The 25,074-nt window shown below is 40.0% G+C and overlaps 1 protein-coding gene across 1 annotated transcript in view; it reads left to right on the top strand.

Annotated features, from left to right (window-relative positions):
• HYDIN (HYDIN axonemal central pair apparatus protein) overlaps positions 1-25,074 on the top strand; it is a 374,065-nt gene that overhangs the window by 213,138 nt on the left and 135,853 nt on the right. The window contains exons 21-25 of the mRNA XM_064489991.1: positions 7,589-7,827; positions 10,785-11,058; positions 12,803-12,946; positions 17,599-17,742; positions 22,114-22,427. Of these exons, the coding sequence (XP_064346061.1) occupies positions 7,589-7,827; positions 10,785-11,058; positions 12,803-12,946; positions 17,599-17,742; positions 22,114-22,427 (1,115 nt within the window). The remainder of the gene's footprint in view (positions 1-7,588; positions 7,828-10,784; positions 11,059-12,802; positions 12,947-17,598; positions 17,743-22,113; positions 22,428-25,074) is intronic.

Genomic DNA, 25,074 nt, shown 5'->3' with positions numbered 1-25,074 from the left:
TCTTTTGTACTTCGTCTCCAAACATGCAGTTAATTTTAAGCAGCAGAGTGACTCACTTCAGGGTAGAGAACCATATGACTAGAGGTACCATTTAGAAGACAAAAAAGAAAAAAGCCTCAATGACTGTTCATTGTTCTTGTTCCACAAAGAATTGATCATCTGCTGAGATAATAGTATAAATCCAAAGCAATCCCTCACTCTTCACATGGATTCCTGTTGTTATTTGTGTCCTCTCTGTCATTCCATGGAAGGAAATTCCTGCAGATTTCAACCGGCAAGCAAGTCATTTTGAAGAAAAGTGCGCAGTGCTCCTTCCTTCAAGCCCCACAGTCATTAGCACAGCAGGACAGGAGGTTGGCCTGAGCCCATCGTTCTCATTTACTGTGGAGACATGTGCAGACACTTCTGCCTTTCATGGCAAATATTAAATACATGATAGTGTAACTTACAAAAGCTCTGGCTGTTTTACCTTGGGACCTGAGCACTGCCTAAGAAGTGCGCTGATGCCCTGTTGTCAAATAAAAAGTAAATGTTATCCTAAGAGAGATGAAACCTCAGGGAGGAGGACGTAACACTCATCGCCAGTGGGCATGGAACTCTGAAATGCAAAAGATCACAATCCATCTGTCTTCGCACCTTCATAGGCACATGCACATACCAGCCTGCTGTGCGTGTTATTCATGGGCTGCTGTATGACCAGCTTTCCAACCCCAATTCGCAGAAAAAAACAGAGGCAGTTGTTGCTGAAATTTTGATGGAAGGCTTAGGAAAGCTCATTTTTGTCATCTTTGAAACAAACATACGAAACCGTGCATTAGTTTTCCACTGCCATGTGAACAATTACCACAAGCTTGGTGGCTTCATACAACACACTTTTATTACCTACCTCAGTTTCCGGGGATCAGAAGTCCAGGCATGACTTGGCTGGATCCTCTCCTGAGGGCCTCAGGAGGCTGAAATCAAGGTGCTGGCTGAGCTTCATTCCTTCCCTTCGGGAGGCTTGACTAGGGAAGGATCCATTTCTAGACCCGCTCAGGTTTGGTAGAGTTGGTTTTCTTGCAGTTGCATGACTGAGGCCCCATTTTCTTGCTGGCTGTCAACCAAGGACTGCTGTCAGCTGTCAAGCCCCCCACAGTTCCCCACCATGTGGCCTCCTGCATAGACCCTCTCATGCTTGGAATCTCACTAGGAAGAGCCCAGTCCCTTCTGAGGACTCATCTAATTAAGTCAGACTCACCTAATTAATTCAGACTCACTAAGGATCACCTCTCTTCCTTAATGTCAACTGATTTAGGACCTTAACCCCATATGCAAAATCCCTTCACCACAGAGCCTAGATTAGTGTTTGATTGAATAATTGGGAGAAGATAACTTTGGAGGCCGTCTTAGACTTCAGTCTACTGTAAACCTCTGTGAGATGCTTCTCTTCTGGCAAGAGTATTGTATGTTAAATGCTTTCTTAGCATCCATCCTTGTTTTCTCAGTTTTGTAATTTTTTTTTTTTTTTTTGGAAAATGCTGTTGAGCTCATAATGTGTCAGGTGGGGATATTCCAGCTCTTGGTAAAATGATGACAGTAGCTGTCATTTATGAGGACTTACTATGTGCCAGACACTATCGTGAGTTTTACATGCATTACGTCATTTAACCATCTATGCAGAAGGTGCAGTCAGTGTCAGATGGGAAAACTGAGACCAGGCATGGTGACATGACATGCCCAATATCTGACAGTTGAGCCCAAACCGCAACATCTCTTTTCCTTCAGACTTCTCCTTCCTAACCTATCAGTCATTGTCTTGCTGTATTGTGATTTTGAAAGGGTTACTGAATGTCCTCCGCATCTATGATTATCATTCATCCATTCCTTCTTTACTCAAATTTGCCATCTCATAACAGAAAATGTCACATAGACCAAGTCCTCCCTAAAAACAAAGAACACTCCCTAAAAGCCAGAGACCAAGGTTAAAGTGGTTTAGAGCCTAACTTTGGGTAAAGATAGTCCAGTACCTTCGCAGCTGGCATTTTAATGCGCCTTGTTCTTGGATTCTAGGATATACTTTGCTGCCTGGTTTTATGCCAAACATTGATTAATAAGCTTCATCAAAAAGAAAACTCACCAGTTCAGCCCTGGAGAGCAACTTCAGGACTTCTTTCTAGAGCAGCCAACCTGTGTCAGAAGGAATCAGAATAGAAATGGTACCCATCCATTGAAAACTAATATCCTCTGACTTGAAATAGCATTTATGCTGATGACACCCTCTCTTTACTGTAGACAGAGGGTTGACCTGTGCTACTGGCTAGAGGAAGAAAATAAAATGGTTAGAACAAGAAAGATGACATTGACAGTATCCTCCTCTTAAAGGCATTTGTTGTCTTGATAAAAGGACAAAAATGGCATTGATTTATGTTTTAATTGTCAGCTGAGCCTCGTAAGTGAGTAAAACTATATAGAGAGTGCTCAAAGGCCACATATTTGGGAAGAAGGGCCAACAGAGTGAGATGATCTTGCCTAGAACATTCTTATTTTATCTTCTAGTTGCCCCTCCTTTTGTCCTAACAGCAGGTAGACATGAACCCCAGGCCTGCAATTCCCATAGAAGTTGAAATACCAAGTTACGCTGCCTGTGTTCTGATGGAGTGAACTCTTCACTTTCCAGAATCTGACATCCAGGGTAGTTGGGGAAAAACCTTAAGACATGACAGTGGACTAAACCAACAAGGTAGCTTTAGCGGTGAGTAGCTAGCAGTTCACCATGCCCATCCTCCTTTATTCTTGGACCCAGAGCAGATGACATTTCCCAGCCTCCCTTGGAGTTAGGTGTGGCTGCATGACTGAGTTCTGGCCAGTAGAAGTGAGCAAAGGTGACGTGTACCACTTCCAGACTTGGTGCATAAAATCTTAACACATGGCCTTCCATTCTCTTTCTTCTCTTGTTGGCCAATCGAGTGTCAATGTGCAGACTGACTTAGAAGCCCCCAGTTAAACATGTCAATCTTTTTAGCTGGTGTCCTTGAATGACTGAATGAAACACAAGCACATCTTCACTCCTGCCACCAATTGGAATGCATGTGAACCAGAAATAAGCTTCTGTTGAATTAAGCCATTGATCATCATGAATCTTTACTTTATAGTAGCTGACATTACTTTATCTAAAAATAGTAGCCTAAAATTAAAAAAAAAAACTGAAGGTAAAACAAGTAGTTCTAAGCAAAGACAGGGCTGGTTACTCAAGCACAGGAAATCTATTTCCATATATTACGTTGATTGTGTAGGTCAGACTGAAAATGACATGACAGACTCCTATTTACTGTAATAAAAACGCCAATGAAACGAAGCTATAATGACCCATTAATAATATCTATAGAAAATTTAAGTTGCATTTATAGCTCTTTAGAACTCATCTTTTGTGTCACTTTCTATGATTAATATGTTAGAGGATTAGTATTTTCACTTTGGGGCTGTGTCTTAGTTCAGACTGCTGTAACAAAGTACCAATAGAGTGGATGACTTATAAAGTACAGAAACTGATTTCTCATAGTTCTCGAGACTGGAAGTCCAAGATCAGGATGCCAGCATGGTCAAGTTCTGGTGAGAGCCCTTTTCCAAAATGAAGACTGGTGACCTCTCATTGTGTCTTCACGTGACAGAGAGCAGAGTAGAGGAAGTGACTCTTATGAGGACATTAATCCCATTCATGAAGGCTCCACCCTCATGATATCATCTAATCCTAATTACCACCCCAAAGCCCACCTCCTGATACCGTCACATAAAGGGTGAATTTAGGGGCAACACGAACATTCAGTTCATAACATTCCATCCTGGCCCCGCCAAATTGATGTCCTTCTTACCTGCAAAATACATTCATTCCATCCCAACAGCCCAGCAGTCTTAACTTGTTCCAGTATCAACTCTAAAGTCTGAAGTCCAGAATCTAAGTATCAACTAAATCAGACAGGAGGGAGGCTCAAGGTACATTCATCCTAAGGTGAAATTCCTCTCGAGCAGTAAGCCTGTGAAACCAAACAAGTTATGTGCTTTGGGGGCTGTTGAGATGAAATGAATATATTTCGCATATAGAAGGGCGTGAATTTTGGGGGCCTGGGGCAGAATGTCATGGACTGAATGTTTGTACCTCCAAAATTCATATGCTGAAACTTTACCCTCCAGTGGGGCTGGTGTTAGGAGGTAATTAGAATTAGATGAGGTCATAAGGGTAGAGCCCTCGTGAATGGGATTAGTGTCCTAATAAGGGTCAGAAGAGAGCTCACTTCCTCTGCTCTGCTCTCTGCCATTTGAGGATACAATGAGAAGTCATCAGTCTTCTGCCTGAAAGAGGGCTCTCACCAGAACTACACCATACTGGCACCCTGATCTCAGACTTAGAGCCTCTGGAATCGTAAGAAATAAATTTCTGTAGTTTATAAGCCACCCAGTCTATGGTACTTTGTTATAGCAGCCCCAGCTGACTAAGACAGATATTGGTGCTGAGAGTAGGGTACCCCTGTAACAAATTCCTAAAAATGTGACAGCAGATTTGGAACTGGGTCATGGGTAGAGGCTGTAAGAGTTTTGGGTCATGGGTAGAGGCTGTAAGAGTTATAAAGTGCATGCTAGAAGAAGCCTACATTGCTGTGATTGGACTATTACAGACTTTTAAAAAATATGAATAAATTTAAAAATGCAAAGAAATTATTTCTGTGAATCTAAACATGAGCAGAATATAGTGGCATTCAATCCTTGTAGTTTCTCTTGCCAATAGTAATCAATCTATAATCTCAAAAATTAAATTTATGAAGTTTATTATCTTTTTGTTATTAATATTTTAGGGTAAAATTATATACAAATACAGGTTAATATTCTAGAAAGATAGACTTGCTTACTGCTTTCTTAATATTTTAGTACTTAACTAGGGCTAATTTACTATGGGTAGAAAACCTAGAGAGAAATTTTGGAAAAACAGTTTGAGTTGTACAAGCACCAGCATTTCTTTCAGAAAGTATCTTCTGAATGGAGATAATTAACATACAAATATCCCATCTCAGTCCTAGTTTATCTAGTGTGGTATTTAATGTTTAATTGTTGTCTTTTATATCCATGTCTCTAGAGATGTCCCATATTAAAGGATTATGAATAATGATTGGACTCTTGGCATAGAGTTAAATCTATAATTTCCATTAATGCCAAAATTAAAATAAAATTTCCTCATCATCATTCATCTATATCCTCTTTGTAAACACTTTATAATCTTGACAACTGTTCTTTGTTTCACTTAATTTATTTAAATTTTAAAATGTAATTTACTTATTAGTTCCCATGCAGAACTTCAAACCAGGAGGAAATATAATTAGCATTCTGATCTGTGGAATAGGATTTTCCTTCATTGTTAATTGGGAAATTGGCATTTAGGTATAAATACTAGATTTTCCTTATTTAAGTACCTATGAGCCTGTTTCCCAGAGAGTGATAATTCAGAATCCACTGACCAAATCCAGTCTCTGAATCTGCACTGGAGCCAGACCTGGATTTTGGTGACTTTCCAAGGTACTGCCATCCTGTGAGATTCTGCCTAGCTGAAATTTCTAACTCCTGCCTACAAATTGCAACATACATTCTTATTTACAATGCTCATCAGTGCAACTCTTTTCCTAACCTGATCTATGCTTGTCAGGAAGTTTCTGATCCGTAGCTTTACAGTGAACCAAGCCCTCCTAGAGCTTTTGTTTATTTGTTTTGAGCTACATATGTTTTTACATTTCTCTTTTTCCTTTTGCTAGGAGAAATACACCATAGAAATTAAATAAAGGAAGGATAATTTTGGACTGGAATACTCTCTCAAATTCAGTCCACAGAATATATTTTACGTTTGTTTTTAAGTTATTTTCTTCTGTACACTTTTCGTTAGAGGGCTTATTGTGAACTTCCCTACTTAGAAGAATATGAGGAGCCAAGGAAGATTCATGAGTGAACAATCAAACTCTTCTCCAATAAAGTGGAAAGGTTGACTTTGCCTCTCAGTTATTATCTTGGAAGTCTTGAAATGATCTCTACATCTCTTCTTTTTTCAGTCTTTGCCAACGCATTGTTGGTCATCAGATCAGAACAGCCTGGGTCTCCCATAAAATAAAATAAACACATTATGGCTGAGAATTTTTTTTAGAAATAAAAGGTATCAAACCACAAGATTCTAGAAGGGTGGCAAATTCTAAGCAGGATATACAAACAAACCCATAACTAGACACACTGTAGTGAACTGCACTACAATCAATCACATAAAAGGAGAAAAATATTAAAAGCAGCCTGAGAAAATAGATTACTATCAAATAAGCAGAGTTTATATTTTTAGATTAAATAAGGTACTTAAAGCATGAGTCTTTTTTTATTATTTGACACTTCAACCAAATTTTCATCTTACTTTGGAGCCTCATTGTGCCATACAAGATTTTCTTTTAAAGCTGGATGCAGGATTTGAAGGGCTGTTAAGCAAGAGGGAGATTTGATTTACTCTATTTAGCTCCAGGGGAGTGGACCAAATACCAGTGTATGGAAGGTCAAAAGGAAAAAAAAAAAAATCTCTACTTAATATAAGGAAGAGATATCAAACAGCTTGAGTTGTTAAAACCAGGGATGAGTTACCTTAGATGAGAAATGAGTTCTCTGACATCAAAGGGTTTGATTGAAAATCAGATACATGAATTAATTTAACAAATATTTATTAATTATCTACCATGTACCAGACATAGTTATGGGTACTGGGGTTATATCAGTAAACAACAATAGCAAGAAAGACAAAAATCCCTTCTATGGAGAGCTTATATCATAGTACAAGGGGGCAGAAGTGTGCTAAGTCAGTTATGCACTATGTTAGGAGATGATAAGTGCTAAGGGGAAAACAGAGCAAGGTAAAGGGGATCAGAAGTATGGGGGTAAGGTTTGAAATTTAGAATATGATGGTCAGAGTAGGCTTCATTGAGAGGTATTGTTTGGCCAAAGACATCAGGGAGGAAAGACAGTGAGCTATGAGGATCTTAGCAGTTAAAGGGAACAGATCGGTGGGAGATACTTCCAACTCTATAATTTAATCCTATCACATTTCAAAATAAGTTTGGAATTTTAGCAAATGAAGTTCTATTGATTATTATGAAATAATAGAAATCAACATGGCTTCCTGTGTTGTGTTCATTAATGAAAACTATTCATCCCTACTAAAACATCATTGAAACTTTGCACTTGAAAGCCATTTCTTTTAAAAATTCCTAATTCCAGGAAGGATGTAGTACCTCCTGTTGGTATCTCAGAATTTGGAGATTAGAGCAGGTAATTAATACAAGGTTATTAGAGAACTGGGCTGTCATCCTGAGAGATGTAAAGAATCTTCACAGAGCATTCAGAAGTTGAATTGTAGGTTTGCTCTTGGGAATCATACTGCTTTTAAAAAAAAAAGAAAAACACAACAAACACCCAGCTGCTTTGATTCAAAAAAGTAATATTTGTCTCTGATGTTGAGTTCATTTGAAGTATAAAGGGCTTTGACGTGCAGAATGAAAAGCCAAGAATATCTTCACTGTTAACTTGAAGTCTTGTGTTACAGGCACACGAAAAGTCCCTTTGGACAGTTGAACCCAAGGAAGGCATGGTTCCCCCGGAAAGTGATGTTGAACTGACACTGACTGCTAACCTAAATGACATAGTGACATTCAAAGACACAGTCATTTTGGATGTTGAAAATAGCAACACCTACCGGATTCCTGTCCAGGCTTCAGGAATTGGCTCCACCATTGTTTCAGATAAGCCCTTTGCTCCAGAACTCAATTTGGGAGCACATTTTAGGTAAGGAAATACCATGGGCCAGTTTTTATACGTATCACATATGTTGATAAACTGAGCATCACCTATACTTTGGAAAATTATTTTTAAGTAAATAGAACTAGCCTCCTCAACCACTTCCATTCCCCATACTCACTTTTCCCTCTCCAGATGGGTTCATCAGCCACACAAAGACATTTCGTGGTCATAACTTGGTTTCATTCTCCAAACTGTGTCCCTCAACGCTAAAGAAGAGACAGTTCATAGGAAGTGAATTCTTTTCTAAAACTTATAGTAGCTTCTTTGTGATAAATTTAGAATCTGAACCATGATTTCTCTTCTTTGATTCCAATACACTGCTAATTCCTCTCCATGAATGTGGGAAATACAGATGCATCTCTGTTGAGGTAACCTAAGTAGACTATAACTAGGAAGGTGAAAATATATTATAAATGTATCTTATCAGCTATTGCAAAGCCAGTAATGTTTTTTGGAATTACATCCTCTGCTTGCCTCCCCACCATAGCACTGACCTTGAGATGGTTGTAATTGGCTCCACCTGGTCACTCAGGAAAAGTTAAGGAATCTCAATATTTAAATAAAAAGTGATACAGTATAGACACCTCTGACCAGAATGATCTAAATTTAATTGTGAAAATGTATGACGTTTGGATACTGATAGTGGAGGATATGTGTGAGGGTTTATTTTTGTTTCCTTAGAAGTTCATGAGCTGTTACCAGTTGTCTCTGAAGAGCCAGCTGAATTTGTACCTGTTTGTCGCAATACTGTGAGCAGATGTCAAAGGGATGCTCCTGCCTTCTGGCCTGAGGCCCTGAAACTAAGATGTGCCTGACAAAAACCTTTTAGGAGCCCTTCCTGCAAGCCCATCCACACCTCCTTTCCTCTGCTTCATCTACAAAATATGGCACTTGACTGAAAAATACCATAAACCAATAGGAATTAAGTAATACGCAAGTCAGATAGTTAACTGCATGTGTTTTCAGAGAGACTTTTTTTTTTTTTTTTTTTTTTTGCAGTTTTTGTGTCACCTAGATACAAAAATGCTCCTCTCCCCCTGTCCACTGACCATAAGCTAGGGCATTTTTTCATTGCATACCATGCCTCTGTTTCCAATTTTTTTGTTAAGTGCATTCAAATATAATTATAGAAAACAATCTACTGCAAACCAGGCTTAATTACGTGTTCTCCTTAATCTAAAAGTATTGTCAAATAACCCCAAAGGATATTCTGACACTTGCCTGGAACTGAAGGATTAGCTAAGTTTTCTATGACTATAGAAGCAACTATAGCTTTTAGCTGCCAATTTCCACTCTGCCGAAACCTTATTGTTCTTCCTTTTGACATAAAATCATGATACCTTCAACCTCCAGAAGAATCATCGAAAGCAGGAGTGGAACACTGCCACCTACTGCATGTTTCTGTAAATAAAGTTTTATTGGAACACAGCCATGCCCATTTATGTACATATATTTTCTATGGCTTTTTTCACTCTACAGTGGAGAGTTGAGTAGTTGTGATGGACCATGTGGCCCAAAAGTTCTCAAATGTTTATTATTCAGTCCTTTACAGGAAAAATTTGCCAACTTTTTGAACATAAGGGTCTAAAGAAATACCCGTATCATATGCTCCCTGTTCTGATTGCATTTTTTTGGACAACTCCTTTAAGTTTTCAGAGTTTCTGTTTCTCCATCAATAAAATGGGAGTAAGTGCAGTTTTTATTACTGGGTTGCTATGATGATTGAAAGATAGACTGTGAATAAGTGACAGAGACCCTGCCTAGCTTATAAAAATAATATATATCATTTATTATTTTCCCCCTTAAACTACTCTTAGTCATGAAGTGAAATTACAGAGTAAAGGCTCCAATGAGCATGTCCTTTTGGACATATATTTACATTAAAATGGTAATACCAACAACCGGCAAATACTCCTTATTATTTATCAAGCTTCAACTTGCTTATTAGATATGACATCTTTCCAAAGGAGGAACAGATGGGATGAAAACTCGAAGTCCCTCAAAATGAAAAAGAAATATAAAACAGTCTTGAGATGAGTTTTTTTTTCCCTGAGAATATTTTAAAGGAAACTTATAAATCAGTAAAATAAAATCTCAAACAAAAATACATTTGAACTACCTCCAAGATCCTAGAAATCCCAGTGTCTAGCAAAGGACTCCTTAATAGGGGGGAAGGTATAGCTCAGTGGTAGAGTGCTGGCTTAGTATGCACAAGGTCATGGGTTCGATCCCAAGTACCTCCATTAAATAAAAATAAGAAGAAAAAAAGAAACCTAATTACATCCCCCCTCCCCAAAAAGAGGTCCTTAATAAATATCTGTGGAATTGATTAAAGAAAGAGAAAGAAAGACAGAGTGAGTAGCATCTTTAAAGCACATCAGACTGAGAAAAATGACCAGTCCCGCTGGTATTTGGATCCGTGACCTGTGATAAGTCTTAGAGGATATGTGTTGTTTCTCTTCAAAGTTCCCTTCAAGTTAAGTCTGTCACAAAAACATTTCACTAGTCACTAGAAATTTACTCAAAACAATTTGAAATATGCTTCTCCTCCAGTATGTATTTTGCTTTTGTTCCTCAGAACCATTTTTCATAAGTTGAAGTGGTTTTCGCATGAACTGTGTCTATGCATCCTGTGGCGTTTTAACCTGCTGAGAGAAACTGAGGAGAGGTGGGGCCACTTTTCCATCCCTGGTGATGGCAACTTAGGGACCAAACTCAAGTCCCTGACTCAAGTCTAATGACACCTTGAGTAGATATTACCCTGTCCCGTTTCTGTGGTAGCTCCTAGTAGTACTACCATTTAGCCTTCCTACATTAAAAAATAATAATAATAATGTCTATTTTGTTGCTCACTTTTTAAGTACTTCTGGAGGAGTAAATCCCAAGGGTGTGGAGAACACCCTGAAATTCAGTCCTTTCAACCCCTGCCTCATCTTTTCCAGCCTGAACACCTATTATTACTGCTTCAAGTTGACCAACAAGGGACGTCGGGTCCAACAGTTGTTCTGGATGAATGAAGATTTCTGTCACCAGAAGAAGCCAGGCAAGAAGGATCTGGCTAAGAAGGCACTTGCTAAGAGCCAGCCCCAGCCCCAGTGCTCCAAGACACTCAGGGACCCTTGGAGCCCCGTGTTTCAGCTCCACCCTGTCAGGATGGAGCTGTACCCAGGCCAGACGATCGACGTGATACTTGAAGGTTATTCTGCTACTCCCAGGGTAAGAGGAAACCACGTTTAGAAGCTATTTTTCTCCTGCATAAATCTTTGCTCTATTTCTTAGGAGAGTCGCTTGATATATATCTGAAGAAAGGATGTGGTTTCTCAAGGATTGCATTTGGCACTGAGTTACCATGGCAGCACCCATTTCTTTCAAGGTTCAGCTATGCAGAGTTTTCTGTTTGTTTCTACAATACCATGAACCCAATTCTAAAATACCATTTAAAGCAGGTTCTCATTCCCAGAGTCAACAAAGTGAACAAGTCTCTGGTAGAGGGACATCCAGTGTTCAGCCAAAGCTAAGCCTATTAATGCTTAGCAGTATTCACTTAACATTTAATCAAAAAAGATGTTTTTACAGACACTCTCAGCTACCTCTCCTATCCAGGTTTTGGGATATTCTCAGTTCCTTCCCTCTCAGCCTGACACAACAGCATCACACGTATATTCATCATCTTCTTATGTATCAATAAAAGAGCCACATTTATGTTCAGCAGCTCTGATGTTCTGCTGTTATTTACATTATTACTATTCTGCTTAAAACAGATCCAAACCATGTGTCTGATTATTCCTGTTCCCTCATAGAGGTTGGAAACCATCAAAAATCCAAAAGAAATGCTTCTGAAATCACTTAAAATCCTCTCCACAAATGCAGACTTTGTGAATGAGAAATGATGATTACTGGAGCTCCTGTCTGGTGTCACCAAATTAGGAGGTGATGCTGAACTTTCTCCTCATGAAACTGGAGACAATAAGAAATGGTCTCCCAGCAGACGAGATAGGAAAGCATGTCCACTGCTTAGCTTCTTGAGGTCACAGGTGGCACTCTGTTTCACTTACATCACTTCCTCATAAAGCATTTTCAGGGAAACCACATCCTCAGTAGGAAAAAAAAAAGATTATTTCTCATTATGGAGTATATAATGTGTTCTTTCTCTCTGATATTCATGGGCTCAGCCAGCTTTCACTGAGGATGTACATGACAGACACTGTGCTAGGCATTAAGGATGCAAAAATGAATAGAATGCAGCCCCTCATCTCAAGACACTGATAGCCTGTTGCAGGGGCATGTTTACAATGTCATTATCTAAAGTTGATAGGGTTCTAAATTCAGTTTTAGCTTTACTAACAGCCTCTTTGAACGTTCTTCCAAGTTCTGCAACATAATTGAGAAGAGACTTGAATTCAGTAACATCTGAAACCTGAGCACTCTTCAATACAGGCTCTTCATGATATAAATTCACTTTGGGTCCTTTCTACTTTATAAAAATCTATTAGGTCCAAAGAAATATTAGTTTCTATAGCACAATTTTTAAATATTTCAATATGAAAGGCAAAATTTTTCCAGCCAATTTCTGACTAGCTTGATAAGAAATCATAAAACCACCATTAAACTCTAAGCTAATGAAGGATTTTATCTGCACCATCCATCACTATGGTGTGTATCCAGTCCCTAACAGCCATGTTGCATAATAGAGCTTCCATATACATATTGGATAAACCAAAGGTAAATTGACTGTGCCCTTGGGGGCAGTCAGATGGAGGCACAGGATCCTCCTGGACATACCTAAGCAATCAGACTTTAATTGTGGGACAGAGACCCACCCCTGACAGGCAGTGCTCAGAAAAATGTGCTCTTCCCTGGTGTCCCCAGGCAGGTAGTTGAGAATCAGTTTGCTGATTGTTGAGAATTAAGTATTCTGAGCTACGGAGGTTCTGGAAATGCTGGTATATGTCATCCGCAGATAGTCAAAGAAAAGCTGGTGTGCCGCACCATCATCGGGACACAGAAGGGGAAGAGCTTGGTGATGACTGTGAACATCATCTGTGAGTTTGTGGCGCCGCTCATCCAGGTCTCCACCAAGCAGCTCGTGTACCAACTGGAGAAGGTCAGCGGGGCCTTGCTGGGGCGGGCTGGGCACTCCCACTGTGGGTCAGCATGTTCACACTTTCATTTTGGAAGCTAAATTCATAGGAAACCTGTTACACCCACACCCAGCTGATGTTTTTTAAGCTTCAGAGGCCAATACACATTCAACTAAAAATTCTGAATCTAAATCTAGATCCCTTTGAAATGTGAATTGCCGTGAAATTCTGTTTCCATCATTCCTGATGTATGAGACCAAAGTGAAGGGGTATTCCAGTGCACCGAAAATACATTTTAGTCCATCATTTTACTCTAAATAAACTAAGCATCACAGTGTAGAAGTGGCTAGAGAAGAATTATTGATAATTACAGTAATAGGTACAAATAGCTGCCACTTATTGATTGGCATGTGCTGGGCATTGAGCCATGTTCATCACATCTATTTTCCCACTTGCCCCTCCCAGCAGTTGCTGCAGGAGGTTCTGTTATCTTTCCTACAATACACATGAGGAAACTGAAACACAGGTTCAGCTATTTCTGTGGATGTAACACTACTTGAGAAGAATTGGCTAAAACTGTTTGATTCACATTCTTTAATAAATATACCTGTAACAGTCCACAACTTTATATGTCCTGAAGGGTGAGCAGTAGTGTGGGGTGGGCAGCAGACAGGGGAAAGTCAGGGATGATTGCTGCTCTGGGCACAAGGCCAGGATGGTGAAGAGGAGGGGAAGATACTGCAGCAGGACTTGACCTACTCCTAGGCAGATTTCCACCAGAGAATTATTTACTATTTAGAACAGGTATGTGTGGAATATATCTTCTGAGTCGAGGACCATGTTGGTGTGAAAATCTGACGTAATCGAAGCTAAGAGACTTGTTGTGGTTACAGACTGTAAACAAACTGTTAAAATTTAATTGTTTTACCAAAAGGAAAGTTGGGAAGGGACAAATTGCAAGTTTGGAATTAGCAGATACAAACTATGATATATTAAAGAGATAAACAACAAGGTCCTACTGTATAGCACAGGGAACTAACTACATTGAATATCTTGTAATAACCTATAATAAAAAAGAATATGAAAAGAATATATGTGTATAACTGAATCACTATACTGTATACCAGAAACTAACACAACATTGTAAATCAACTATATTTCAATAAAATAAAGATTATGACAATGTAATTGTTTAAATTACAATTCTAAACAGTGCTATGAAGAAGTATAAGGTGTAGTAAGAGTGTGTATCAGGAGACATGACCTTATTTGTACATGTGGCTTCCTTGAGCAAGTGCCTCAAGTTGGTACTTGAAGGAAAAATAGAAGTTAGCCTGGTGACAAAGGAAGAGAGAGAATTGTAGCCAGTGGAAACAGCACATGTGAAGGGCCTGTCAGGAAAGAGCTTGGTCAGCATAAAGAACAGAAAAGCCACCTTAGACAGAGTCTGTGCCAAGAGTGACATGAGGTCCATCTAGGGAAGTGGGCAGGAGCCAGATGTGTAGGGCATGACTGGGATGCAGGTTCTGAACTTTGGGGTTTGTTCTGAGTGGCCGCTGGAGGGCTTCAGTGAGGGGAGTGACCTGGTCAGATGTATTCTTGGAAACAGTCACGCTGGCTACCCAGTGGAATGTTTAAGACCTACCATGTGCCAGGCACTGTGTCAGGTACTAGAGATACAACAGTGAGAATAGTCCCTCCCTGATAAACCTCACGGCCAACTGGGAAGACCAAGCATTAAGGAGGAGCCCACGGTGTGGTCCCTGCTGTCATACGAAAGGACTGGGTGTGGCAGTGCCTAACCAGTCATGGGGAACCAGCCAGGGCTTCTTCCACTAACAGAGGCTTGCAGGAGAATGTTCAAGATCATTTATTTTGGTAGTGGGTTCCATATATATTGTTCATATTAAGTAGATATCTATTGAGCACCCACCATGGATAAGGTGCTCTCCTAGGAGATGAATAAGGGAGCTTAGAGGCTAGTACAGGAGGTGAGATGTACAAGTTCCATTCACATCAGCAAATACTTTTTGAGCACCTAGTGTGTTCGACAGTAAAGGCACAGCAGAAGCCCTGGCTTACCAGACTAGTGCAGGAGGTAGACAGTGAAGAAGTGGGATAAGAGTTTTAGTTACAGGATGCTAAACTAACTGTGACGCTCTCCATGAGACACATAAAAAGAAAATACTACAAGAATTCCTGCTATAGTTATTAAGCTTTCATTACCGTTTTAAATTCTTCCTTTTTCAAGAAATCAGGAAAGATGTTTATTGGTGACAGCTGTGCCAAATTTGGTGGCATCATATTTTCTCTAAATGTAGCTTTTCAGAGAAAATTCAGTGAAGATTTATTGAATAGCTACTCTGTACAAGACATTATATGTTAAATATCCAGTTTAGTTTCTTATTAGATTATTTTCTGAAACCCATAAACACTTAGAAAAATGTGGGGTAGTATTGCTTTTATTCTCTTTATATCCTTAAGCCTTGTCTTTTTTTAAAAAAGAAAAAGCATCTTCTTGTTTAAATGTCTATTGTTTGAATTTATCACTACAATAAAACAGCAAATATTTTGAATATGACAGTGACTTGTTGAATTAAAAAATGAATTGGGTCACAATGCCCTGTTTATTTGTCTTTGCCCTTCTCTCCCTCCTCCCAAGTATCACAAGTTTGAAATCTATCCTACTACTGTATTTTTCATTGTTCATTTCCTGCTCACATTTAATCTATATCAGGGACCATGAAGAAATGCAACTTCATTACCCAGTGTGTGCAGGAAACCTGTTAAGTCTCAGTATTCTGATTTAATTATGTAACATCCAATTATCCATTCTGTCTCCTTGCTTTCAGCTCAAGGCGGTATATCTGATTTAGTCCATTAGACTATAATGATACCAGCCCTGCCTATGGGAAGAATTTTTCTATCACTGTTTCCTCAGATTTGATCTGCTGTGTAACTGTGGTACCATTCATAGACCACAGAGATGTGGTTTCATCTCTGTGGAACTGAAAAGGTCAACTGAAACTAGCAGTCAGTTTGCTTCACGAAGTCCAGCAGCAAATCCTGTCTCCTGATATTTGGCGAGACAAACAAGCCAGAGAGAAGAAGGGGTCATTTTAAAATAGAACAGGTTCTCTGTGCATTGACTCTTTCTCATCACTAACCTCCAAATGGCCTCTTGCCAACACCAACCGAGTCTGGCTTCTTCACTTCAAAGCTACATGCAGTGACACAGCAGCCCGGGGGAAGGTTGGAAGTGCTGCTTCACCCCTCCGCACACTGTAGTATGCAATCTGCGAATGCAGAGTGAATTCAGTACCTGCCTTACCTGTGAGCGGGAGGGAGACAGTGGCTGGCTTCCCGTGGCAAGTGCCAGACCGAAGCTCTGAGAGAACTTTGGGAGTGCACCGAGGACTTGTGGGGGTACAACCAAGGCGGAAGGCTCAAGTCAACTTTATGGATTAATTGTGTTCCCCCAAAACCCATGTGTTGAAGCCCTAATTCCCTATATTGATGATGTTGGAGGTGGGGGCTTTGGGAGGTGATATGGTCATGGAGGTGGAGCCCTTGTGAATGGGATTAGTGCCCTTATAAGAGGAGATAAGAGAGATGATCTCTCAATCAGCATGAGGATACAGTATGTAAGGATACAGTGAGAAGACAGCCATCTAGAAGCCAAGAAATGGGCTCTCACCAGACACTGGATGTGCTGGCACCTTGATCTTGGACTTCCCAGCCTCCAGAACTATGAGACATAAATGGCTGTTGTTTAAACCACCCAGTCTATGATATTTGTTATAGCTAAGACTCTGTGGACACTGGACATCCAAGCTCACCTAGAGCCAGGGGCTCTAAGAACCACAGTGAAAGAAAGAATATGCTGGACAAAGAAGCAGAGACAGAGACAGAGCAAAATATGGAATCAGGAGGATTTAACTGAAATTGAAACAAGGAGAGCAGTCTAACCAGAAACTCTCATCCCAAGATTCATTTCTGATGTTTTCTGCGGCTGAAAATGAAATTTGATCTAACAGAGTGAAAGATGCTTGTAAATCAACTATCCCAGTGTTATCAGGAAAATTTACGGGAAATAGTTATCTGCATTTGTCAATATAGCAAGAAAGGTATATTTACAAATGGTATTTTAAGCATGAAATAAAATGTCATGTAAAAGAAAAATGTTTTATTCATTATAATGATACACAGTTTCTTCCATAAGATGTCACTAATTTATTAGACTTTGTTTTATGACCCTGGAAACTTTTTTAGTAATAGTTTTATCCAGAGGCATGGCATGTATGAGTTTTTTTTTAACCAGGCAACAGAAAGTAAGAAAATCTAAACTATGCTTTCTGGTATGTGTAGGATCACTTCTCAGTGATAGAGAGAGAGACAGACAGACAGACAGACAGACAGACAATCTATATTAATCCCTTGTAGAGATTAGATAAATCATTTGGAAAGTATGGTGGACTGCTGAGAAGTGATTCTACATGTATAGATATAATCTATATCTAGATAGAGAGATAGATATAGAGGATATAAATCTATACATCTATAGACATAAATAGAATGCTAATTCTGCCGTTAATAATGAATGTCAGACTTTTGTTGCCAAAGGCTTACTATATTACCATCAGTTGGTTTATTTCCTCCTTTCTCTTTTTTATAGAAACCTAACACCATTCTGGAGCCTGATTACAAACCGTTGGTCGTGAAGAACATTTCCACCCTGCCCGTGAACGTGTTGCTCTCAACAAGCAGACCCTTCTTTATCTGTGAGACTGATAAATCCCCGCTGCCCTTGACTCCTGAGGTAACCAGACAGGGGGCTGTCCTAACTCTGAGGGGGGCTGTGTCTGTGATAAAGGAAGAGAATAACATCAGTACACTGCCGAATTTCAGTCCAGAAAAATATAAAGAATCCAGGAAACAAAGGGAAAAATACAGAACATCTAAAATGAGTCATAAATAAATTTCAATATCCATTGGTAGGAAAACTATTATTAATGATGTGAGAACTTCCTGCTCATCATTATGGCCTTTTCCTTCCTGCCCATTATAATGAAGCCAATCTTGAGAAAACAGTGACTTCCCACTGATGACAGCACAGTTCTCTCAGTCCCCCTCAAATCTGACCAAATCTCCATACTCAAAGAAAGCCCAGACCCTAAACCAGCCAGCCCATCTCCAGATACTGAGAAATCTCCACTGGGCTGAGGGAGGAGGCTGTGAGCTGACCAGTCTAGGGAGATGGATCTTTGTAGGAGAGGGGACAAGGTATGGCAGACAGTGTTGTGGTGCCACCCTCCCCTGCCCTGTCTCACCGATTCTTTAGTGGGTCTCATTCAAGCATGATTTGAGGGGAAAATAGCTAAAATCTTTAAATAGAGAAATAAGAGGAGGAAATAATCATATGCAAGAGGCAGATGAAAACCTACTGCAAGGGAACGTGTATACATAGAAGGAAACCAGAAGTACAAACAGGTGGTACTCTGTGGTCTCAAAGAACTTACAGATGATGTGACCTGTCCTGAAAAAGAACTCAAGGATGAACTACAGTGTTCAAAGAGGAGAAAAAGAATGAACTCACAGAGCAGAGAAAAACAAATGGGTGAGAAAAGGAAAATTCAGGCATGAGCAGCTCTCTCCTTCTGGGTGGTAGGTTAGACCCACTCGTGTCCTTCTTGAAATCTTAATAAGATAAAATAGAGATGTCCAAAAGGAAAGACATCCAGAGCAATAAAAAAAGGGGGGGGGGAGGAAGATGATGAATGTAGCAAATAATGAGAGGTTTAAAAAAAATTCTCAACAATAGAATGAGGAGGGAGTGGGTGGACAAAAAGGCATAAAAATCTAAAGCCTAGAAAATTCTCCAGTGAGGCTGCAAAGATGTGGGAGTCATTCAGCCCAAGTAGCCTGGGCTTAGAGGCCACAAGCGTGGCAGAACATTGAAAACAGAGGGATTCCCTGGGCTCCAGGCAGCTGTCCCCACCAACCCCACTCAAAAGATATGGGCTGGCTTTTATCCCAAGACATGAAGATAAATGCTCTTCCCCAGAGGAACTCATCAAAATGTTTAGGGAAATGTAATGGCTCCTACGTCAGTGTCAGTAGCCCAGCATAATCCCTGGTATCTGGGTTGTGTGCCCTGCATGACTGTCCCCTCTCTGCCCAGGAAAACTATTCCGTAGACCCTCCTTTCAACAAGAATTGAGGAATGGTGGCCTCCAGATTGCTGGGATGCCAGGGTGGGCCAGGAGCTAGTTTGTTGTAGTAACTCTCGTAGTAGAGTTTGGCCTTTTATATTAATTGCACATATAACTTTAATAAAAGCATACATATAATTTTAAAAATAAAGAGCTTCTATAAATCAGCAGGAAAAATTCCAACAACCCAATAGAAGAATGGCAAAGGAAATGAATAGAGAGTTCACAAAAAGAAAAAGAAAATGGCCCTTAAGTATAAGAAAATATGCCCAGTTTTACTCGTGTTAGAATAAATGCAAATTAAAATGACTGTGAAATTTTTTTTTTCCTATCAGATTGGCAAAGAGCAAAAGTTAGATAATGCTTGGGAGGGCACGTGGACACAGGCATTCCATTATGATGTTGGGGAAGTTTGCACTGCAAGACAGTGTGGCAGTAGCTAGCAACATCTTAAATGCCCATATCCCTTGACCTAGACATTCCACTCCTAAGGATTTATCCTACAGACATAGACACAATATACAAGATGACATATATACAAGGATATACATTGCAACATTGATTATAAGAGCAAAAGACTGGAAGCCAATATCCATCAATAGGAGATTGGTTAAATAAATGGTGGCAGAATTATATGATGGAATAAAATGCAGTTATTAAAAAGAGTGAGGCAGCTCCTTATCCACTGATGAGTTATCTTCCAGTGGAAAAAGCAAAGTGCAGAACAGGAATGCATAGTGTGTTATCCTTTGTGTAAAAAATAGAAGAACACATATATGAATGGGATTTTATATTCATACAATGTCTTTATATTCATGCAAGGGTAGACAAGATACTTGCGTAACCTTGGTTCCCTCAGGGGAGGAGAATAGTTGGCTTTGGTTCTAGGTGGGGAGATGGGCACAAAGGTGACATGCTTTTCATTGTCCTATCTGTTCAAAAATAAAAATGAAGTTTTTTTAAGATTTTGAAAAATAAGGTCATACTTTGTCCTGGGACAAAATGATACAGAATTCAACAGGGAGACATATCTTAGTGAAGGTACCAGTCTTACTGATGACCAAAGCAGAAAAGAAGAGGCCCACCAAGGGAAGATTTTAGACTAACCTTAGACTTCTCCACACTTTACATCAATCCTCTTGATCACAAAGGTATGGTGGTAATAATTGGCATTTGTATACCATACACTCTGTGCCAGGGACCGCTCTGAACACATCATAATTATATTAACTCATTTCATCTTCTTAAAAAGAGGTAGGTAGTATTGTTGCCCTATTTTAAAGATGGAGAAACTGAGCGTTAGGAAAGCCAAGCAACTTTGCCCAAGTTCACAGAGCTAGTAACTGACAAGCCAGGATTTGAACCCAAACCATCTGCCTCCAGAGTCCATGATCTTAAATTTAGTATCTCCTGTATAAAAATTTTTTTCATGTTTTTTTTAAATTCCAACATGATTTTTTAAAATAAATTAGTCTAATTCCATTTTTGTAAAATTGTATTTATCCATCTATCATGTCTGGACTAATGTTTTACTAAATGTGAACGCTGAGAAATACTATCTGATGAAACTTTGGATGAGTTTCTAACTTCCTCCCTGTGCTTTTATATATAATGGGAATTTTTACATGTATGTATCATTTCCACAAAACAACAAAGTCATTCCTCTGGGAAAAAAATGTTGAGTCAATCTTACAAGATTTTAAACACCAAGCATTGTGATACCGAGTGCTGCAGATGCCATGGTCTACCAGAATGGGTTCTAAATTGTGCCCATTCAGATGGCTGGCAGGGCTTTCAGAGGGCATTAGCCAACTGGAGAGTCATTACCCTCTGTCTGACTCTTGAATCGGATGATTGGCTTTATCAACTGAAACTGTCTAATTGTGTCACTGAAGTGCACAGTTAAATACCTGAACCTTAAAACTCATTGGAGAGGGAAGTGTTCTGTAAACAGATTCCTTCCTGGGTGCATTCCTTCCAACTGCCTCAGGGCACTTTCTACAAAACCAGGAGGTGGCTTTCCTGCTGATGAAATGTGGGAATTAAGCGATTCCTAAAAAAGCCAATTCAGAGCCAGGCTTTCTATGGGAAAGTGTTTCTGTGGCCTGGGCATCAAGGAACACATGGGGATTTGAATCAAAGAGAGAAAAGAACAAACAAAATCTACCAAACGAACTCTGTACAGCTCTGGAATGTCATTTTAAGTTGAATAGAATACCGCAGAAAGTGGATAACACTGTGCTTAACAGTTAGAATTGCAGACATTAGAAAAATTAAATTACCTAATCCGTTCCTTTCTGGGTCATCCTATATAGAGCCCCTCCCCTAGTCCTTTAGAAAGCCTATTAAATTTTTTCTTAAGCAAAGAACTTTTTCCACTTATCTAGGAAGAGCATTTTACAATCTAATTTATTTTCAGTTAAGAATATTTATAATATAATTCATTGCAGATTTTCCTTTTACAACTCCTCAATACTTATAACCTCACAAAGCCTATCAAAATCTCTTCTTTCAAATAATTCCTCTCTAAATTTTTTTGTTTTCATCTTCAACTATTAAAAAATGTCTGAGGGGGAGCATATAGCTCAAGTGGTAGAGCGCATGCTTAGCTATACAAAAGGTCCTGGTTTCAATCCCCAGTACCTCCTCTAAAAACAAATAAATAAGTAAACCTAATGACCTCCCCCAACCAAAAAAAAGAAATGTCTGTGTGTGCATAGAGATAGATACAGACATAGATATGGATACATATATAGACATCAATATCTGTTTAATTATGTATAAGTGTGGGTGCACAATTATGGATAAAGTATATATATATATGTATGTATTTCCTGCTAATATGTATGTATGTATGTGTGTATATGTATGTGAGTTTGTACATAAATATAATAGATAACTTTAATTGTCCTCTTTCACATCTTAGGTTGGAAATGCATAGTAAAAAGATTAGTAATTCCCCATTGTCTTGTTTGTAGCCTATTAAACTGGAGATCGGTGAAGAAAAAGACCTGCTGGTCAAATTTGACCCTTCCTGCAAAAACGATTTGAATAACTGGGTGGCAGAAGAAATTCTAGCCATCAAGTATGTGGAGCACCCGCAAGTAGACAGCCTGCTTCTGCGTGGAGAAGTGAATTACCCCAACCTCAGCTTTGAGACCATGGAGCTGGATTTCGGCTGTATCCTGAACGATTTGGAGGTGATCCGCTACATCACCATCACGAACTGCAGCCCCCTGGTTGTGAAGTTTCGCTGGTTCTTCCTGGTGGACGATGAGGAAAATAAGATAAGGTACCAACCAGCATGGCCATCCCGCTGAGCTCTCCTCTGCTCTTCATTTTTTCTCCTTCAGGTTTGGCACTGGGTTTCCTGTATTCTCAATACTCATCTTTCATGAACACTTTCAATTCTAACAGCTAATCATTGACAGAAGGAACAAGCCTAAAGTCATGGTCCATCCTAGATTTCCAAACAGGAAAAGCAGATAAAACATCTTTGAAAGCCCCAGTCGCCACCAGATTAACAAAATGATATCCCTAAGCCTGCTCTAATTTTGAATCTAGTAGATCCTTAGCAATTTGTCACTTAAAAAAAAAAGTCTTTGTAGGGTTCTCTTAATAAGCATTTCAAACCCAATGCATAGATTGAGTAGGACAGTGCATGGAGTATGTGCTGCCCTGAGTGTCACCTTCTGCACATGTCAGTGAGTTTCATTCTGGCCCATATACTTGTGTAGGCATATTCTTATGTACAAAGTAGTGGTAAGTGGTGAGTGCTGAAAGGGAAAAGCTGTCTTCATGGTATTTGGGTTTAGAAGTGTCTCTCCTGTTCAGTTAGAAGCTAAATCCAACTTAATTTGGAAAACACTCCTTGAAAAACATAAACAGCATGTTGCAGTCAGGCCTCAGTAACATTTTCATCTGGGTCAAAGTCTTGTTGATGGCCAGGATAAATGGGCTTCCTTGTATTTCTTTATTGGATGTCTGGACAGCTCAATTTTCAGCACCTGAACATTGAGTGGCTGTTCTGAACTGGGTAGGTCTCTTGTTTCTTGGCTAGTCAATGCTTCCTGTACTCAGTCCTCATTTTGTGTACGACAGTCATCCATCCTTTCCTTTCCCGTGCCTGTTACTACGGTAACCATGGCTTGCTCTGGATGTCTTCCATAGATATCTGATGGTGACCCAGTGTAGCACTGAAGCCAGGCCCGGGCCTGAGTGACAGAGCCTGCTTATTAGGAGCCTACTCATTAGGTTCAGGTTTGGGATGAAATTCTGTAGATGGTGAATGTTTAAAATAACTATGGAAAAAATTAGCCAACCTGACCTAATGAGTTTTGAACACCAGATAGTGTGAAGCTATTCTGATGTAGCACAACTAAATGAGTTTATTCCATCTAGGAGCAAGGGACATGCTTTATTTATTTTTTTATTTTCAAGAGGCTATTTCCATAATTAAAATAATGACATTTTGAAAATGTACTTGGCCAGTACTGGGGATGGTACACTTAATTTTTCATTGGTTTAATCATTCATTTAACCTTTGTTTTCCTTTCTTTAGTATCTTCCTATATCTTGAGATTGAGCCTCTGCTTATAATTCATTTATTCATTCATTCATTCATTCAGAGAACTATTCAGAAAATATTTAATAAGTAACTCTTAGATACCAGGTAATGTATGAGGCATCAGGAATACAGAAGTGAGTAAGACATGATCCCTGGCCTGAGGCTATTGGGGAAGCAGATGTGTAAACCATGGAGGACACATGATAATGCCAGGTTCTGAGGGAAGACAAGGGAAGGATGATGCTCACAGGAGTCTGAGAAGGCTGCACGGAGAGGCACAGTTAAACGTTCCACGTGGAGAAGTGTGGAAATACTCTCAGTAACAGGAACAGCATATATATGTTAGGATTCACGGATTCTGTTGCCAGTGACAGGAAACCAGACCTTAAGCAAAAATGAAAAACAAAGGTCATTCACTGGTTCCAGCAACTCAGGAGATCAAATTCATTCTGGCTTCTGGCCTGGCTTAAGCAAAGATTCAAACAGTGTCCCCAGAGCCAGGGTCTCTGTCTCAGCTCCGCTCTTTCACATGTTAGCCATGTTCTCGAATTGGCTTTTCTCCCATGGTGACCTCATGCTGCCAGCACTCCTGGGGCCATGTCCATGCAGATTCTCAGCCATGGGAAAGGAATGTGAGCCTTGGTCCCAGAACTTCCAGGAGATTCACTCTGATGGGACCAGCTTAATAACCTTTCCTGTCCGCTCCCTGGCGAGTCACTGTCAGGGGAGGGCAAAGCACTTGATTAGCATTGGCTTGGCCACATGCCTCACGCCAGGGACTGCAGTGGTGACCTCAGAGCCATACGGACTGAAGGGAGGGGAGTGGGGCAGATCTCCAGATAAAGACTGCAGGAGAGGCAGATGGTCCACAGAGTGCACATCAGCACGGCCACAGCTAGGAGACCAGTCTGGGCAGGTCAGTGGGCAGTAGTGTGTGAGGAGGCTGGTGGTCTGTGATGAGGAGCTTCGACTCTTTCTTGGATGCACTGGTGAGAGGTGTAATCAGGAGAGTGACAGAGTCAGCTTTTTCAGAAAGATAACTCTTAGGGCATTCAGCACAATTGTCCAACTCCTTCCTGAAACACATTCCTTTCTTGGCTTGAATAACACCATACTCTCCTGCTTTTCCTCTCGTCCCCTCGACTGACAACTCCTTCCTCACTCTTGTCCAGGGGCAACTGAGCTGGAGTCCTAGGATGCAGGGCTCCCTCCTAGGCCCTCTGCTCTTCCTGGCAGGTGTGCCCACCCACAGCTTCACTTAGCCCCTGCTGCTGAGGCTTCCAAATGTGCATCTCCACTTGAACCCCTCGGATGTCCAAGTGCATCACCTTCTTGACATCTCCTCTTGGATGTCTCTTAGGTGACTCGTGTC

This window comes from Camelus dromedarius, chromosome 9 (assembly GCF_036321535.1).
Source record: "Camelus dromedarius isolate mCamDro1 chromosome 9, mCamDro1.pat, whole genome shotgun sequence".
NCBI lineage: Eukaryota > Metazoa > Chordata > Mammalia > Artiodactyla > Camelidae > Camelus > Camelus dromedarius.
The sequence above is the reverse complement of the archived record's forward strand: the minus strand, read 5'-3'. Positions and strand labels throughout refer to the sequence as shown.